Source organism: Hyaloscypha bicolor (assembly GCF_002865645.1).
Source record: "Hyaloscypha bicolor E unplaced genomic scaffold K444scaffold_126, whole genome shotgun sequence".
In the NCBI taxonomy this organism is placed as follows: Eukaryota; Fungi; Ascomycota; class Leotiomycetes; order Helotiales; family Hyaloscyphaceae; genus Hyaloscypha; species Hyaloscypha bicolor.
Genome location: NW_020194628.1, coordinates 244,246 through 263,695, shown reverse-complemented (window position 1 = coordinate 263,695; position 19,450 = coordinate 244,246). Strand labels below are relative to the sequence as shown.

General features: G+C 43.8%; 5 protein-coding genes across 5 annotated transcripts; 3 read left to right on the top strand and 2 right to left on the bottom strand.

The window, feature by feature from the left end:
* Positions 1–2,468: 2,468 nt before the first annotated feature.
* Positions 2,469–2,890, top strand: K444DRAFT_596609 (uncharacterized protein; the record flags this gene model as incomplete). Its single annotated transcript, XM_024878440.1, has 2 exons — positions 2,469–2,565; positions 2,633–2,890. 2 exons carry the CDS (start codon positions 2,469–2,471, stop codon positions 2,884–2,886), a joined length of 351 nt encoding a protein of 116 aa, XP_024731753.1. The 3' UTR covers positions 2,887–2,890.
* A 489-nt stretch (positions 2,891–3,379) lies between these two features.
* K444DRAFT_633750 (uncharacterized protein) lies at positions 3,380–4,363 on the bottom strand (the record flags this gene model as incomplete). Its single annotated transcript, XM_024883658.1, has 1 exon — positions 3,380–4,363. One exon carries the CDS (start codon positions 4,361–4,363, stop codon positions 3,380–3,382), a length of 984 nt encoding a protein of 327 aa, XP_024731752.1.
* Positions 4,364–5,956: 1,593 nt separating this feature from the next.
* Positions 5,957–7,812, top strand: K444DRAFT_696007 (cytochrome P450 monooxygenase-like protein; the record flags this gene model as incomplete). Its single annotated transcript, XM_024887898.1, has 7 exons — positions 5,957–6,066; positions 6,122–6,171; positions 6,225–6,284; positions 6,337–6,669; positions 6,733–7,286; positions 7,338–7,543; positions 7,671–7,812. Coding segments are annotated over 7 exons (1,455 nt in total), but the record flags the coding sequence as incomplete, so codon positions are not given.
* A 3,188-nt stretch (positions 7,813–11,000) lies between these two features.
* Positions 11,001–15,457, top strand: K444DRAFT_538846 (atrB, ABC transporter; the record flags this gene model as incomplete). Its single annotated transcript, XM_024875572.1, has 3 exons — positions 11,001–12,899; positions 12,952–12,970; positions 13,065–15,457. 3 exons carry the CDS (start codon positions 11,001–11,003, stop codon positions 15,455–15,457), a joined length of 4,311 nt encoding a protein of 1,436 aa, XP_024731750.1.
* A 369-nt stretch (positions 15,458–15,826) lies between these two features.
* On the bottom strand, positions 15,827–18,289 carry K444DRAFT_633747 (uncharacterized protein; the record flags this gene model as incomplete). The annotated part of the gene is made up of 1 exon (XM_024883656.1): positions 15,827–18,289. One exon carries the CDS (start codon positions 18,287–18,289, stop codon positions 15,827–15,829), a length of 2,463 nt encoding a protein of 820 aa, XP_024731749.1.
* Between the last annotated feature and the right edge of the window lie 1,161 nt (positions 18,290–19,450).

Here is a 19,450-nt window from a genome sequence, read left to right as displayed (position 1 = left end):
AATTCTTTTTTAGAAATATATAATATATTTTATAATAAGCTTTTTTAGCTAGTTATAATAAACTTATTATTAAATTAGTTTTAAAATAATTTATAGCTATAACTATAATTTATAAATAATAAAAACAAATATAAAATTAAACGAATTCTTAATAAGAAGTATATAAAATATAATTAAGAGCTTTTAAAGAAACTATTTATAAAATAAAAGAATTATATATATTTTATATAGGAATTATATTTTATATTTAAGGAAATAATAATATTAAAAACTTAAAAAGAAATTATCTAATAAAATAAAGCTTTATTTATATATTTATAAAACCGATATTTATAAATAAGAAGAAAAATATATAATAGATTAAAACCCGATTTATATATTTGGCTAAAAGCTTTTACTAAGTTATATAATAAAAGCTAGTACCTTTATTATATAATATATTTTCTTAGATTAATAAAATAACTATATATTATTTAAGAAATTCGAATATTTTAGAAAATATAATTTTATTTCTTTCTGTTTTTTCTTTCTTTTCTTCTTAAAGAATTCTATTTAATTAATTAAACTACTAGTTTTCTTTATATAAAGGCCTAGCTTATAATAAATATTATTAATTAAATTAGAATTCTATATATTTTCTTATATTACTAAATATTAATAGCTTTAATTTTTTTATTTAATATTTAATATATAATTATTAAATTAAAGTCTTTTATTTATTTAATAAATATATAATAAAAGAAATTAAAATAAATATAAAAATTCTTATAAAACAATTTAGTAAAAAATATAAAAAATATAAAATTAATCTTAGTATTTATTTCTAATAAAATATTTTAAAACTATAAACTTTTTAAAAGTATATTTAATAATAATTAAATTAATAATATACAATTTTTAGAATTATTAAATTTTAAAATTAAGTAAATTTCTTTTAAAAAGAATTTTTAATTTTATATTTTAATTTAAATATAATATTATAAAATTGTAAACTTTATTAAAGCTTATATTTATATAAAAAATTATTTTTTAATTAAAAGAAAAAAACAATTATATAAAATATAAAAGCTTTTATTAAAAATATTAGAAAAGTAGAAAAAAGAAATTAATTAATATAATAAAGTCTTTTAATATTTATAATTATATTTGAATTAAACTAATTATATAAAAGTATTTTTATAAAATAAACTTTATATAAAATTAAGAAAACTTTATTTTTTATAATTTAAAAAAGTTAATATTATTATAATTATAATTTCTTAATTATATATAATATAATTACTTTACTTAATTAAGTATTATATATATATTTTAAAGCTTTTATATCTTACTTTATTTTTCTAGCTAGCTTTTTAATTAATTCTTTACTTTTAATATAACTTATTTCTTTGCTTAATTTATATATATAAAATATTAAATCCTAATAAACCCTTTTTAATAATGAAATATAATTCGCAAATTTTAGGTTATATATTAATTAAAAGAAATCTAAAGTTTTTTTAATAATACTAATTGTATTATTATAACGCGAGGTGTATTGCATATTAAATACTAATTAATAGGTCAATCCATACTTCGATTTCAAAGTCTGCCGCATGTCACTGAAACATTTCTACGTTCGTAATAACTCTATTCTCTGTGGGTTACGAATATGACGAGTTCACCCAGCCTGGGATCATTATATCCGCGGTGACTCAGATCCCTGACGACATCACTCTCTCCTTCCGGCAGCAAGTAGATGTCATCACGGTCTTCAGATCATATACCAAATCCGTTTCAGGTATCGAAGCCCAGAGTTTCCCTCTCCCAAATAGAATCTTAACAGCAAACATGGTAAAATATCACAACTTTACTTTCCAAACAAAACCAGAGAGCGAAAGCTACCGACAACCAGAAGATGAACCCTTTCTGCCATCAGAATATTCCCAATACAAGACAAGAAATACATGGCACACCTACTTCACTGCTTTCCACGTAGTCCTGACCACAGTGCTGGCTTTTGTGTGCCTTGGACTACTCATGGAACCTCATCCCAGTAAGTTAGGGACATATGAGACTGGATTTAATACTGAGTTAAGTATGAGTTTATCATGTGCCAAGTTCTCGATCTATCTAATAATGGTGTTTATAGCTGCTATTTTACCTAGCATTGAACTTGAAACGCGGACTTTCCATTTCGTGACAAGTGCTGAAGAAGGCTCACATCGTGAATATGTCGGTTCGAGAACACCAGATATTGATCATGCATGGAATAGATTGTTGCATTGTGAGTTAAGTGGATTGGATCGAATGATATACTTGCTAATGAATATCATAGCTGCAAATCTTGACCTGACGGACGAGGAAGCTGGAGCGAAGGTCTGGAATACTACTTGGAAATGGGAAGATACAGGGTTGTGGTTTTCTGGGTAATATTTCTCGATCTCCAACATGTTGTCTAGTATTAATCAAGTTTCAACAGCGTTTCAATGTGGCACCAGTTACATTGTGTAAATATCCTCCGAGAAGCAGTTCACCGGGATACGTACAATGGGCCGCCTGATTCTGGCACAGAATATCATCTCGGTAAGCAATAGGTCTACTAATTTGAAAATTTCCAACTCATTCCATGTACATGGCTGACTATTCCGAGATCATTGTTTGAACTACCTTCGACAAGTCATCATGTGCTATACCGACCTGATACCTATGAGATATGACTGGGACCAAGGGGCGGGAAGGTTGATGTTGCAAGATGAACCCCACACTTGCCGCAATTACAAGAAGATTGATGAATGGGCGAGACCCAGAGCTAGCTGCCATGTACCTGCTCCTCATCAGCCAAAAACGGTCAAGGCGCCTCCGAGGGGAAGTTGTATCAGGGGTCCGTATTTTGCGGATGAATAACGTGGCGTGTCTGGACTTGGGATTACGAGGGTTGAAAGATTTTGTAGCGTAGCGAGTGGAGATTTATAGTAGGGAAAGGCTAAGCAGCAATTGTTTTGTTATAATCTTCTAGCAGTGGCAACAAATAATATCTTACCCACCGAAGAACCACAAGGCTTAAGTGAGTTGTATTTCTGATCAGTTCTATGCAGTCAACTGGATGCCTCTAACATGTTCATCATGATCCATCCATCGCCTTTTAACCGAGAAGTGAAACACCCGCTGTGGAGAGCCAAAAGATCACAGGAATATAAAAGATTATCAGTTTCAGTAAGGATATAACAGCCTTAAAATGAAGCAAGCCAAGAATGAGTATATATTCAAGGATTTGTGCAATTTCACAGGCAACCTCATGTATAATAGCAAACACTGTGGGTCTTGAGTGCACTTTGTATCGTCGCCTCATTCCCGTGTCTTTTCAATTCCAGCGTCACTCGACGCGTCCGATTCATGATTACACACTTCCATCCTCTACCTTAGTCGCATTCTCAAGCGTCTCAACAATAAAAGTCGGCGCAGGAACAAACTTCCCATAGTCCGGCTTCACTAAATCCAACTCCGAAATATTCGAAATGGCCATGCTCCGATACTGTTCCAAAAAACTCTCAAAATCCCAACACCGACTCCAAATATTCGTATCCGCAATCGGCATCGGATACTTGTCCATCCACCTAAACAGATAAATCCCTGGATCGGGCTCACACATTAAATGTTCCAATAACACCTGAATACAATGGCTAGTATGAAGATTGAATAGAGGATAGGGGTCACCATCGGGGTAGTAGTAGTCTTTGTACAGGGCTTGTCGGATGCTGTTTAGGCAGTAGATGTGATGAAATGCGAGGGCTTTTCCGACGTAGGCATTTTCTCCGTACTCTGGTGGAAGTTTGGCTACAACCTCAGGGTCTTTCCGCATCTTTAAAATGTCCGAGTGAGAGACGGACCAGATGTGCTCGGGGCTTAGGCGTGACCAATGGCATCTACTTCTGGACTTGGGGGGTCGCTGTAGATTGTGGAGCCGCCATCTCCGTATTGTGCTAGGCTCATGCGAGTTGTGAGGGGGATTTCGATGGCGCTGAGGAGGGGAGCTGAGTACTTTGTAAATAGCTTGTTTCCTTACAACGTGGTTGCAGGGACACCCAAAGTATAGTGACAACGTCTTCAAATTCTCATTTATATGGATCTTTTCGCCTCTTTTATAGGTATGGAAGAGAGCAGAGCCTGAGAAAACGAAAATTACAAGATTGGCAATGATTACGAGCCACGAGAAGAAACTGACGCTATTGAATCCGCGTTTCGATAATAACAGAAGTGTGTCGCTACCGCTTTCGCTTTCTATATCATTTTCGCCGCTTGTTAAAGGCTCGTATTGTGTTTCTCGTTTTATGAACGCATTTGGGGGGAGGAATTTCTTTGAAACTGAAGACGCCATCGCCATAGCAGGTCTAAGCAAGTAGTGGTGGGATTGTTGATCGAGCTCGCGAGGAAACGGCGAAGCGACAAAGGCTGCTTCGGGGGCGGTCAAGAAAGCTGCTCTGCGTCGATCCAATTCAAGAGGAGAAAAAGTGAGGGGGAAATCTCATTCCCACGAGTCCTGAGTTAGCCATGTGCCTAAGAGACGAGACGTATCCCATCCGTTTTGCCTTTTATCTCCAGTATCCAGTAAGAAAACTTTACTGTAAAAAGTGGCGAACACCATCCGCCGACATGCGAGGTACGAGTAGAGCCATGTTTGTTGTAAAGTTTGTCACAAACCCTCATTAGCAATCCAACAAATGACAAGCAAATAAATCCCAAAGCATAATTTCTAATGGTTCATTGATAGCAGGTAGTGTTAATTGAAGTCAGCTGGCAATGTAGCAGGCTGTCTTCAAATTTTCAAGCTCGTTTGCAACTTAGAGTTTATAATATACGAATTTGAATTGAAGGATATTAAGGTTCATAGGGGTACGCTAATTCTTTAATGCCTTTATTTCTCTAATACCCTAGATTCGTCTTTAGAGTTGGCCGATAAAGTAAACGTGGAAATTTAGGTTTGCAAAAGTTATGCTTCAGTAGTGGGATGTTATTATCCAATGCAGTTCTAGCGTTGAGAATTATGAAGATAATACAGAGGATTGGTGTGCCGTTTATCCGTGTACTGAAAGTCGGTCCGACCTAAAAACAACAAAATGGTCACCCTTTTACACCCATTATAACCTTTTAGCTATGACCCTAATTAATTAATACTAAGTAATATGGTTATATAACAGAACTAGGCGAATAAGACATATTAATACATTTCTTCGCATAATTCCTAGTTAATTTATAATTAAATTCTAATATATATAAACCATTTTAATTATTTTAATTTTTAATTTATAAAACGCGAATAGTTGCTCGCTTAGGTCACGTGCGCTTATAAATAAGAAAGCTCGCAATATATTATAATATATACTAAATAGCAAGTAATTTATTTATATATAACCAGCCCTAGTTATAAATTAAATAAGGTTTACTTGAGTTTTATAACTGGTGTAGAGGGTCACGTGATAACCAAAAAAATCGGCTATAAAACGCAAAAATAATTACTCGCTTAATCACGTGCTATATAAGTCACGCAATATTAAAGAAATTAAAAATCGGGGAACGTAGAACTTATTACATGAAAATAAACTATAGTTTTAATTAATGTGATTTTTATTAATTAGTATTATAACAGTGTTTATCTTTTTTTTTTGTTTTTTTGGTCGTTTTTGGGTCGGACCGACTGCAGACGGCTGCTCGGACATGTGCTACTCTTACAATATCTTTAGATCAAGACGTTATAATTTACTACGCCTTATAGCTACTTCTAATCAATTTTGTCGTTGAAAGCCAATAAGCTGTGACATCCACACTCTCCGTTCCCCATTTCACCTATTCGTCATGATCTTGCAGACGCTAAGTCACCACTTCTGGGGTTTGGTTCTCGCTGGTTTTGGCTCTGTATGTTTTATTCTCAGCGGAACCAGTAGGCGCTAGGGGCCATCCTCTGACATATTTTCAGGCTGTGCTGTATATTTTTGGGCTATGTGTTTACAGACTTTACTTCCATCCACTATCCAAATTTCCTGGTCCGAAGCTTGCGGCTGTTTCGGACTTTTGGATTTGTTCTAGGTGGTATGGATCTAGCTCCAAAGGTCAAATCAAAGGTCGAAAACCTGATTCAGTTCAGGATAAGTGGTTATTGGCCACGTGAAATTGAGAAAGTCCATAGAGAATATGGTAAGTTGGAGGTTTTCAAAGTCCGAACATTGAGTAATTACTGTTCTATTTAGGTGACATTGTACGAATCTCTCCGACTGACCTTTCCTTTGTCAGAGTAGACTCCCTCAAAGGTACCTACACCCCCGACCTCCAGCATAACGTCGAACTCTAACGAGACCCCAGATATCTACTCAAACTTCAACATAAACTCCACTCACCAATTCCCCAAATACGCCACATTCTACCGACAAAGCGACGTCGGCTCTTCCGTAGGCACAGAAGTCGATCCAATACGCCATCAAGAAACACGCAAACTCCTCGCTCCGGGTTTTAGTGCTCCTGCTTTGAAAGCTCAGACTTCTATTGTGGTGAAGTATGTAGATCAACTTGTGGAGCAGATCAAGAAGAAAGGGGGGACTGAGCGGGGAATGAATATAACGCAGTGGTTTATGTGGACAGCGTTTGATATTATTATGGATTTGTCGTTTGGGGAGTCTTTGAGTATTGTGGAGGAAGGTTCGTGATCTACATTCTTAAGTCACGATGCAGCGAGAAGAACTGACAGTGTGTTCATTGTAGGCAAAGGTCACGTCTGGGTAACCATGCTCTCTGGCTCCGGTTTCCAAGTAGCGCTCGGCTACATTATGCGCCGCCAACACCCAATCTTCGTTAAAACATTGACCCGAATACTTCTCAACAAATCCAGCAAACATATGCGGGAACAGCACGTCTCTATGAGCCGAGGGATGGCTATCAAGCGACTGAACAACAAGTTTGCAGATCGGGTAGATCTGTTCTCACATCTCGTGGGCGACAAAGCACATAATACCACCGTGGATTTCCTAGCTGCTCAGGGTTCGACATTGGTAGCAGCGGGTACGGAGACTACGTCGACTTTCTTGTCGACCTCGACATATTATTTGCTGAAGAACCCCGAGGTTTTGGGAAAACTAAAGGCTGAGGTGAGGAGTGCGTTTGCGAGCAGTGGTGAGATTGATGGAGAGAATACGAAGAAGTTGTTGTATTTAAATGCAGTTGTGGAGGAAGGGTTGAGAATCTTCCCGTCAGCGCCATTTGGGCCTCCTAGAGTCTGCCCGGGAGCAGTGATTGATGGAGTTTGGGTTCCTAAAGGGGTATGTCCTTCCCGAACATGTACAGCAGAGTTCTAACGGAATAAATAATAGACAATCGTAGCAACAGCAGCTCACGCTACAGCAAGCGACCCCCGCTATTTCCATCTGCCTCGGGAATTTCACCCAGAAAGATGGCTACCAACCGATCATCCAGACTATGATGCTAATTTCGCTGGGGATACAAAAGAGGCTTCGAAACCATTCTCGCTTGGTCCTAGATGGTGTATTGGATCTTACTTATCATACCTTGAGATTCGGTACGTAGCTTCGGCCATCCTTTCTATCGTTTCAATTAAGGGGTAATCTTGGGCATAGATCCTGAAATTCCTTAAATCCCAGGAGCCCGTCTAATATCTTGGGTAAAAGGGGGCTAACATGATCCAGGATAACAATAGCAAAACTGGTCTGGAATTTTGACTGGAAATCCGCTCTTGATGTGAGTGGGGACTTTGTTGAGGACGTGAGGCTGCTAGGCCTTTGGAGAGCACCCCCTCTTATGGTGAACTACACCATTGCTACGCACTGATGGAGTGGGCTTTCTTTTAGTAGAAGTTTCGTTTTTTTTAAGGCATTTGCTAAGTGGCATATTGAGATGGTGTAGGACCGGTCCGGGTATTACTTTTAGCGGCTACCACATGTGTCACACTTTTAGGAGTGCATAGTCAAGCTTTTCTTCTTTCTGTCCCGACCCCTCACTACCCTTCTCTTTCGCGATCAAGTGATTCAATTCAATCCTTCCATCGTTTGAAACTGAGGCTTTTGCTTCTGGGTCTGTATAGAAGTCCTGGGGTGAGTATACGACTGAGTACAGGCCTGAAATGCTTCGATATGTGACTTGTAAAGCTGGCTCTCTATTGTTAGCAAGTCTGCTCAGGCAACAAATGAGTAGTGGAACATGGGTTTTACCAGGCAGTAGTCCATATACATTGGCAGCTTCGGGTCATCTGTATACCGTGGGAAGTAATTAATTACCCGTGGACTGGCCTGTCGCCGAATATTACTGCTTGCATTCTTCAGCCTTCAATCCGTGAACTGGTTACACAAGTCAATCAGAAGCGGCAATATTCTTTACTTCGAACAATCGGACAAGGCCAGCGATCTTCAGTCTACGTCTAGTCACAATACAGAAATTGGAGACCCTGCCAAGCAAGCCACAATGGTCTGAGTGACGGATTAGATGGAGATGACCAAAAATCCAAGGCAGCAAACGTTGAACCGCTCATGGCAGGACCAAGCCCGCTGCCAGAACTTTACTTGCTTGGATGGAACCTGTCGCGCCCTGACCTTCTTCCGAGTTGTCTGAGAGCATATCAATATCCACACAGGGTTACAAGCTTACCAAGGAACTGATACGGCTGTACAGCCATCCTGACATTCTTTTCTCCACCGCTTCGGGTCTCCAGTAAGGTTCAAGCTCGAATACGATGTATACTCATTCGGCTTGATCCTTCTAGAGATCGAATTATGGACGACGCTCTCTTTTCTCCACTCACGGTGCTCCTCAGACGACGAGTTCCGGCGAAAAGTATCACAAGAATATTGCGACTGTTAATGCCGAGAATGGGTGAGACTTACTGGCGAGCAATGGAACGGTGTCTTTGCAACACCTTTTACCAGAAATTTCCGACCGGGCTAACGCCAGCGGAGAGAGAAGAGAAACAGCAATTGTCGGTAGCGTTCGAGCGTCAAGTTGTTAGCGAGCTCGAGAACTGCAGCGTATAAGAGAAAGAGTGGCAAGTTAATTCGATGAGAGACTATCGCCATACTACAGAAGGTTGGGGTCTTAGCGGTTCTCCTTAGGGGACGGGAGGGGTTGCGAGCCTGATCGCATAAATCTGTGTTTTTAGTGCATTTCGCTAATAATTACTCACTGAAGAGAATGTTGACAATTTTAACTTATATCGCAATTACTTAGAATGAGATCTCTAAACCCGATTTAGCCTCCCTTATCTTAAGCGCTCCAGTTTAAAGATAATATGCTTTGTAGTTATATAATAATTGTACGGTAAGGTCTTTTGGACTTGGGTTTCGCGAGGCCTGAAAATGACACTAAAAACACAGACTTATGCGATTAGGCTCGTTGGGGGTAAGGTTAAGGGTTAAAGGGATAGGGGGTCTGAGCGAGGAGTGCCGAAGGCGTAAATTGGGGTTTACGGAGTACGGCGAAACTTGGTACGGACTGATAGTTGATATGGTCGCTTGCGACATCAACGGTTCGCCTCATCCTCCTATATTCCAAAACCAAAGCCACACTCTCCAATGTCACAGCGCTAGACAACCACCTTAACACATCCCCCTCATCAGTCCATTTTCACCACCCCACCTCAAACGCAACGCATAGTCACTGTACGTTAGTGATGAGGGCCTGTCATTTTAGCGAGTGTGGCGTTCGGGAAGGGAAGAAGATCACCAGCTTGTTAAGCGAGGGAGTAAAGGGGATTGGATATCTTAAGAAATCCTAGCTTTCAGGGCTTCGTGGGTGGTTTAAGAGTATTGCTGGCTTACTGACATGAGTATGAGGCGGTTCAGTGGAGATTCATGCCTTTCCTCCATCTTTTCAAACTTTCGATACTGAATTGGGTTGGTGCGGCTTCTCACTTCCTAGCTTGAAGCAAGTGACTGACTGAGTTGGGTGTCAACACAACTAACGCGGCTTTCCATTACACCCCTTTTAAAAACTCTGGGCCTTATGGAGGTGTGGTGGGTCACAGCCAGTGCCAAAGAAGACAGTGGCAGCAAAATCTAGAGCAAATCAAGAGCCGCATTGAGAACGAGTGAGTGATGCTTGGCTTTGGGATATGTATCTGTTGTCTCTGTCGATACGAGTAGATGAAAGATGTTCTTACCTTCGAACTTGTGGTGGCAATTGTGCTAGTGAAATTCAGTTTCTTCTTAAGCGCCATTGAAAGATCCGGCGTCATTGTAGTTGAGAAATTATATATCACGTGACTCGACCATGTTACTCCCGAAGAAAAGGAGAGGCTTCATTCGCACTGATCTATCCTAGGTACTCCACTCCTTCTATTCTTTCTTCAAACCACAGGCTCAATCGTATCGTCACTCAACACGTTTCCACCATCGGGGCCAAATCTTATGCCCGTAGCCTGCTCTCGGTATTACCGGTCATTTATGGGGAGCATTTCGGATTTGCTTATTCATCCATCCCAGGTCTTTGGACGAGCCAATCAATCAACAAGATTGTCGGACTCCGATGCTGAAATTTTGTCCGCCCAAGTCCAGCTAGTTCGGACCTCGTCCCCACTCAAACAGCTTCCAGACCGCACGATTCGACCATCCTGATACTCATCATCCTCGCCAAGCGCGGGATCTCCACTGCGCTAGCGGATTCGTCATGACTTTAGACTTTGTCAGATTTGTTTTCACGGTTCGGCCTCAAGTGAAGGCCGAACCTCAAGAAGATCTGCCTGCAGGGCCGGATACAGGAACTCTGCCATCCGTAAAGATGCGCGTAAGGGGCGCTTCCAAGAGCAGTCTGCGTCGCGCTTCGGACTCTTATTCCACCGGAAGTGCTGCCCGCGATCGTGTTCTATCAAATGTGGGTCGATGTGTGGCCGCGTGGAGACCTACATGTATCGAATGCTCCCCCAATTCCCGGCATGAGGTTTGCATATTTCTTTTCTCCAATCTCTTTCTACGATTCTTTCTTGGAAGCTCAAAGATTTCATTTAATTGTTCATTTATTCATCATTGACAATGGCTACGTCCGAGCCAGAGGCATATGCCTCAGTGGTCAACCATTCACAAGGAAACGCGCTCGCGCGCATTATCTCGAGCGCGTCCCAGCTCTCAAGACGGCAATCCAACAGGGTATACGACAGTTCAGACGAAGAAGACCGGGAACCAATTTCCAATGACTGGAATATGATGCCAGAGATCAAGGCGCTGCAGCAGCAGGGAGAGAAGGATCAAGTCAAACGGCGAAAGCTTGGAGTCACATGGACGAACCTGACCGTGAAGGGGGTCGGTGCGGATGCAGCCATCAATGAGAACGTGGGTTCACAATTCAACATTCCACGAGCGATCAAGGAAGGAAGACATGGAGCCCCACTGAAGACAATTCTGGAGGATAACCATGGATGTGTCAAGCCAGGCGAGATGCTTCTTGTTCTCGGACGACCTGGAGCTGGATGCACAACTCTTCTCAAGATGCTTGCGAACAGGAGGCTTGGGTACGCAGAAGTTACTGGGGATGTCCACTGGGGTTCTCTCGACGCTAAAGGGGCCGAACAGTACCGGGGCCAAATCGTTATGAACACGGAGGAGGAACTTTTCTTCCCAACCCTCACTGTAGGACAAACCATCGACTTCGCCACGCGCATGAAGGTACCATTCAATTTACCTTCCAATCAAGGATCGCCTGAGGACTTCCAAATAGAGAGCAGAGACTTCTTGTTGAGGTCAATGGGCATTTCCCACACGCATGATACCAAGGTCGGCAATGAATACGTTCGCGGAGTTTCCGGAGGAGAACGAAAGCGAGTCAGCATCATCGAGGCTCTTGCGACGAGAGGCAGTGTATACTGCTGGGATAATAGTACCCGGGGTCTGGATGCCAGCACGGCACTCGAGTACACCAAGGCTATGCGAGCCTTGACAGACATTTTCGGCCTCGCTTCTATCATCACCCTGTACCAAGCGGGCAATGGCATTTACAATCTGTTCGACAAGGTTTTGGTTATTGACGAAGGCAAGGAAATCTATTACGGTCCAATGAGGGAAGCAAGACCATTCATGGAGGGCCTGGGATTCTACTGCGATGACGGAGCAAATGTTGGAGACTTCTTGACCGGTGTTACCGTTCCATCAGAAAGGAAAATCAAGCCTGGATTCGAGGAATCATTTCCTAGGACCGCAGAGGACATCCGGCAACGTTATGTCAAGTCAAGCATCAAGACGAACATGGAAGCCGAATACACTTTCCCAACCAGCGACGAAGCGAAGATAGGCACAGAAGATTTCAGAGAGAGTGTTCAACACGAGAAACACAAGAGCCTGCCCAAGAAATCGCCTCTCACTGTCAGCTTCATCACTCAGGTCAAGGCTGCTGTCACTCGTCAGTACCAAATCCTTGGGGGGAACAAGGCAACCTTTCTTATTAAGCAAATCTCGACACTGATTCAGGCCCTGGTCTCAGGCTCACTCTTTTACAATGCTCCAAACAACTCAGCTGGTCTCTTCGTCAAGTCCGGTGCACTCTTCTTTGCTCTGCTGTTCAATTCTCTGCTGGCAATGTCAGAAGTCACGGACTCGTTCTCTGGCCGTCCAGTCCTCGCGAAACACAAATCATTCGCTCTTTACCATCCTGCTGCATTCTGCATAGCCCAGATAACGGCAGATATCCCGGTTCTCCTCTTTCAGGTTTCAATATTCTCTGTCGTACTATATTTCATGGTCGGATTGACAATGGAGGCTGGCGCTTTCTTCACCTTCTGGATTATCGTCTTTGCAACTGCCATGTGTATGACTGCTTTATTTAGAGCTATCGGTGCAGCATTCAGCACATTCGACGGAGCGAGCAAGGTTTCTGGATTTATGATTGCTGCTTTGATCATGTATACTGGATATATGATCAAAAAACCCGCAATGCATCCTGTAAGTTGTCCAAACCTTGAGAATCAGGTGCACTCGCTAATCTTCTCAACAGTGGTTTGTGTGGATCTATTGTAAGTACCACTCCCATCTCATCAGATTTCATCAGTCCCAGCCACCATCATCGATCTTTCCAGTCACCACCTGAGCCCAACTAACATAATATAGGGATTGATCCATTAGCCTACGGCTTTTCTGCCATTTTGGCGAATGAATTCAAGAATAAAATCATTCCTTGCGTTGGAAACAACCTCGTTCCCAACGGTGAAGGCTACACAAACCCGCTTCACCAAGCTTGTAGCGGTGTCGGAGGCGCTGTAGCCGGCAGTACAAGCCTTACTGGAGACCAATATCTTGCTTCTCTCTCGTACTCAGTCTCAAACATATGGCGAAATTTCGGTATCCTATGGGCTTTTTGGGTTCTCTTCGTCGCCGTCACGATCTACTCGACCAGCAATTGGAAATCACAATCTGGCAACAGCGGATTCCTCTTGATTCCTCGAGAAAAGGCCAAGAAGAACATGAAGCATCTGACTCAGGATGAGGAATCTGGGACCGCTGTTTCCCAGCCAGTTGAGGAGGAGAAGGCACCGGTTCAATCAAGTGGCTCATCTTCCGAGGGTACCATGGCCACCGAAGAGCAATTGGTCCGCAACACTTCAGTGTTTACTTGGAAGAACCTCACATACACCGTCAAGACACCATCTGGCGATCGTGTTCTCTTGGATAATGTACAAGGTTGGGTCAAGCCTGGTATGCTGGGGGCACTTATGGGCTCATCCGGAGCCGGAAAGACTACCCTGCTCGATGTTCTCGCGCAACGAAAGACGGATGGTACTATCAAGGGCTCCATTCTCGTCGATGGCCGCCCGCTTTCCGTCTCATTCCAGCGTTCAGCTGGTTATTGCGAACAACTTGATGTTCATGAGCCGCTTGCTACAGTCAGAGAAGCCCTTGAGTTCTCTGCTCTCCTCCGCCAGCCACGAACAACACCGAGAGAGGAGAAGCTCAAGTATGTTGATACAATTGTTGATTTGCTCGAGATGCACGACATTGAGAATACTCTCATCGGAACAACAGGAGCTGGCCTATCAGTCGAACAAAGAAAGCGACTCACCATCGGTGTGGAACTCGTCTCGAAGCCCAGCATTCTCATCTTCCTGGACGAACCCACTTCTGGTCTCGACGGACAGGCAGCGTTCAACATCGTCCGATTCTTGAGGAAGCTCGCAGATGTTGGTCAAGCCGTCCTTGTCACCATCCATCAACCGAGTGCCCAACTGTTCCTCCAATTTGACAGCCTGCTCCTCCTCGCCAAGGGAGGCAAGACTGTCTACTTCGGCGACATCGGTGAGAACGCCACAACCCTCAAAGAATACTTCGCTCGCTACGATGCCCCCTGTCCCAAAGATGCCAATCCCGCCGAGCACATGATCGATGTGGTATCAGGATCCCTCTCCCAAGGCAAAGACTGGAACCAAGTCTGGCTCGACTCCCCAGAACACAAGCAAACCGTCGAAGAACTTGACAGCATCATCGCCAACGCCGCAGCAAAGGAGGCCGGCACCAAAGACGATGGCTTTGAATTCGCCATGCCGCTCTGGGAACAAACGAAGATCGTAACGCAACGGATGAATGTCTCTATCTGGCGGAATACAGACTACATCAACAACAAGTTCGCCTTGCACATTGGCTCTGCGCTCTTCAACGGCTTCTCTTTCTGGATGATAGGCGACACGGTTGCTGATCTCCAACTCCGGTTGTTTACTGTCTTCAACTTCATCTTCGTGGCCCCTGGTGTGATCGCACAGCTCCAGCCTTTGTTTATCGAACGAAGAGATATTTACGAGACGCGAGAGAAGAAGTCAAAAATGTACTCCTGGATCGCATTCGTAACCGGTCTCATCGTCTCCGAGCTGCCCTACCTCTGCGTCTGCGCCGTCTTATATTTCGTCTGCTGGTACTACACCGTCGGCTTCCCCACTGACTCCAACAAAGCCGGCGCCACCCTATTCGTCATGCTAATGTACGAATTCGTGTACACTGGGATCGGACAATTCATCGCTGCCTATGCTCCCAACGCTGTCTTCGCTTCTCTCGCTAATCCCGTGATCATCGGAACGCTTGTCTCATTCTGTGGTGTCTTGGTCCCATATGCACAGATCCAACCGTTCTGGAGATACTGGATCTACTATCTCAATCCGTTTAACTACCTCATGGGCTCCCTGCTCACTTTCACCACTTTCTCGGCGGCTGTTCACTGCGCAGAAGCAGAATTCGCTATCTTTGATCCACCGTCTGGACAAACGTGTCAACAGTATCTGGGCCCGTATCAGATGGGCATGGGTGCTAGAACGAATTTGATAAATCCGGATGCGACAAGTGCGTGTCGGGTTTGTGAGTACAGGAGTGGAAGTGATTATCTTTATACGATTAATTTGCAGGACTATTACTATGGTTGGAGGGATGCAGGGATTGTGGTGTTGTTTGCGGTTAGCAGTTACGCGATGGTTTATTTGTTAATGAAGTTGAGGACGAAGAGGAGTAAGACGGCGGAGTAAAGGGCTTGGGAGAAGTGGAGTTGGGATAAATGGTGATTGGTAATGACAACATAGTGGCGGAGGCTTTCATTTGTTGGGTATAGATTGTAAGAAGTGGAGAAACGTGTGAATATACCATAGACGGATAAGAGATAATAGATTGGCTAGATTAGAGTGAGAGGCGTTCATGAGACCGTATTTCATGTACCCAAGTTCGAGAAATGCAAGATGCGTACAAATGCAAAGGGCATGGCTGATTGGGGTAGAAATAGGCCGAGCAAGGAATATTCTGTCCAGGACGGAGAAAACTCGGTGCTCTCGAAGGTGGAGTTGTAAGCTGAATGTGGTCTTTTCAAGGGTGTATTTTGCATTCAGTCTGCTATTCTGATGCTACTTCTTCTTCTTGCCTTCCCGTTTCCCGGATCTAGCTTTGTCCAAAGGTACCCCACTCCCTACGATGACAGGGTCCAGTGCATTCCGGGCCTGGTACAATTTTTGCTGGGATTCATCGAACCTTTCTAGTATCGCGCTCAGGCTATTTTCGCTTCTCGCGAAGCGTTTGGTAGTGACCCTTTCCTTAGAGAAGTCGTTTTGAAATGCCCAAGTTTCTAGAGCGACTTTGCACATCTTCACCTCGTAAGCCGCGTTTGCTACACCAGAGTCCCTCATTTCGTACTCCGGGATAGGGTGGTGCCGAAGGATGTAGTGGTGCTTGTTGTGATATTGAGCGCACTCCTGTTCTAGCAGATCATCTTCACACCATCGCTTGAAAAATAGCAACAAGCTTTGGACATTTGTGATCAAATGGGTGAGTCGTGAACGAACGCGCTCATCTTCAAACAGACGATACACAAAATCAAGAGCAGCTCGCGTTCCAAGTTCGTGCAGAGATCGTGCCTTCAGTTTTTCAACAGCCGAAGTTGTGTGCCAAATCCACTCAATGTTCCGCTGTTGTAAGTATAGTGACTTATCCAACATCCACATTGAGTTAAGTGTGGCACTTTGGTTTTCTTCGCTTTCATAGGCTTGCGAGTGTTGTATCCCCTCCCGAACCCAACAGTAGAAGTCTCGAAGCATTTTGCGATAGAAAGAGAGGAACTGCAAACGTTTCGGAAACCGCACCCGCTCAAACGCTCGTCGTACACGAACATAGTAAGTACTTGCATGTGCGACTAAACGCTGGAATTCATCTGCGATGGAGAATATATGCGTTGGAGATGACGAAGGCTTGATTGTGGCTTGTGCCTGGTCATACCAGCGCGCGAGGCAGAGAATCTCGTAGCAAAGGGAATGGGGGTTGTATATGCGTGACGATCTCGCCGAAGGCACGCTTTCACTGTAGAAGAGAGAAGGTTCAATGATGACTGATAACGAATACCAAGCCCTTGACCAACTTCGAAAATATTTGTACGGGCCTAACGACCAATGTTTTACACCCACCAGAGTTTCTGTGTCTCCCATGAAGTAAAAGTCTGAATCATAGTGAAACTGTGGAACCTTGGATATATCAGCAGCGGATACACTTGGTTGGAGTGATGTTCCCGATGATTCTCTGGCTACGGTTTTGGCATTTCCAACAGCTCCTTCGATCTTGCTTTTGTCGAGGTTTTCTACCCCAAAGAAGATTGGTTCAGAATCATGGTCTGTTTGGGATTCAACTGCGGCGTTGATACGTTTGGAAGTGACAGGCGCATCACCATCAACTGATTGCGCTTGGGGATTTGACGAGTCTTCGAGATTGTGCTGATTGCCGCATAATAGTGGTTCCTTATTGTTAACACGGACTCCATCGCCGTTTGTTTCGAAGGCGGCACCCGGATCCGATGTCTTTGTGTTCCTCTGTAATCCAGGTTTGCCGTTATCGTTCGTGATCTCCTCTGCGGGTATTCGGTCCGATTGTTGCTCCGGTTTTGGACCTGAACACTGCTCTGGAGTTTTTCCTGAGCCATCCTCTGATGTCTCATCTGAACTCTCCACGGCATCGGCTACTGCCGCTTCTTGTGGTCCAGGCTCCGAGTTCTCGACCTCCTTCTCCTCCTCTTTTTCTACTTCTTCTTCATTCCGGTCTTCCAGCTCATTTCTTCTGGCCATACCGCCAGTACCTTCCAACGGCAAGCCCCCAGCTCCAAAATCATCTTCAACATCATCCAAAGCACCCCGATCCCCAAGTTCCATCACATAATCCTTGATAGTCTCCTTATGCATTTGCAACACCTCGCTCGAAAACCCTTCTTTAATCAATTCCCTCCGAAAGTCCTTCCAAATCGCCTTATCATCGCCAGCATAAGTCGTCAGTATCGATCCTTCCCCGGCTTTCGGAGACTTTGCCTGCATGGATGCAGTAATCCAATTCAAGCTCCGCCTCATTTCCCTCAATTCATCGCCCTGGCTCTCCATATAACTCTCCACTTTTCCTTGTGACGCAATCGACAAAAGATTCAAGAACAGCGTCAAAGCAGAAGTACTCGTTGTGATCTTGACCCTCAGCTCCGCCAAATCCAACATCTCTCCATTTCCAAATTGCACCCTCTTCCATAGCTTCGTCACACTTCTCTTCTCCTCCGACAACGCATTATATTTCTCCAATATTCCATCAAGTACCCTTAGTACCCTTTTGCAATCGCTAGACAACTGTGCAAGTTCTTCTCTTCGGTCGAGGCTGTCTTCGCTTCGGGTTAGGATTGAGTTCGGCTTGGAGACTTCGAGCTCGAGGCGGCGGAGAACGATGTGCAGGCTGGCCACTTCGGTGGTGAGTTCGTCGTGGGCGCCGCATGCCTTGCGGGAGTTCTGGACGACGTCCCAGGCCAGCTGCGTTAGGAGGACGAAGTCGCCTAGGGCGTAGCCGAAGGACATTGTAGTGGGTGGTGTGAGGGGACGAGGCTGTGGGTGCGAGGTCGATGTGGACGAGTTGCGGCTAGTCAGCCTGCTCTATTTCTTGAAAATAACGTGGCTAGATGAGCTGTAATGAGTAGGGTCCATCTTTTGAGAGGAAAGGGAGGAAGACTGGAGAGGAAAGAGGGAATTGATTGAGAGAGTTAGTTGGAGTGTAGAGCCTGAGGAGGCTGAGTACGCTTGTCTTGTTGCGGATGACCTCGACGCCACAGCTGCAGCTCAAAGCATCATCGTGGATTATGATTCGTTGATGCACCCCAGAAACCATCCCAGCAAAACTTTACAGAGTATGGTCAGATCAATTGAAAAGGTGCAGTGTACTAACAACTTCCTCAAACCGGCTTCCGAATTACCATGGCCGATGCCGAGTTTGAGGGAGCAGTTGGGGAAGACCGCGATGACAATGACGGCTTATCGGCTTTGTCGATACAAATGAGCTCTTGTCAACGATGAAACAGTAGAGCATCTTGGCAACGGCAAGGCCAAGCTCTGCTAGCATGGCTCAGGAGGGCGATGGTGGAACTCGAGATATCAGTGCTGCTGATTCTTCCCGCTTACAGAATAGAATGAAGCAACTACGGCGAGCAACGATTCCACATGAAGAGAGATCTGGCTCTCTATCCCTAGCAGCTGGTGAACAGGCAGACGACCAGGGAGTAGTATTCTAGGATGATTTTGACAGTAAGTAAATCAGCATACTTGATACATGATTCAGTTATTAGAAGGGGGAGTTACTACTCTTAGCTGTCTGTAGCCAGCGTAACTTCCCAACGGTTGTTTATCTTACCTCTAAATGGATGCCAAACAAACCCTCTCCCCGTAGGAGATCAGAATATAGTGACGCCGTGAGTGGTACCCCACGACTCAAAGCCATTCTACAGTATCCCCCAAATCTATGTGAAGGCCCGTTGTACCTTAAACGTCACCAAACTCGCCGAGGACTGATCCTCGCTCACCTCGTGCTTCTTACAGCTCTCCTTCATGCCCAAAAACGGTTCGTCCACCCATCTGTTAATATCGGAGCTAGTCTTGTTAAATAAAGAAATTTTTTAGGGGGCATGTTGGGAGAGTAATGAGAGTTGCAACCCATCTGAAAGAAATATATTTGAGCTCTGAGAAGAC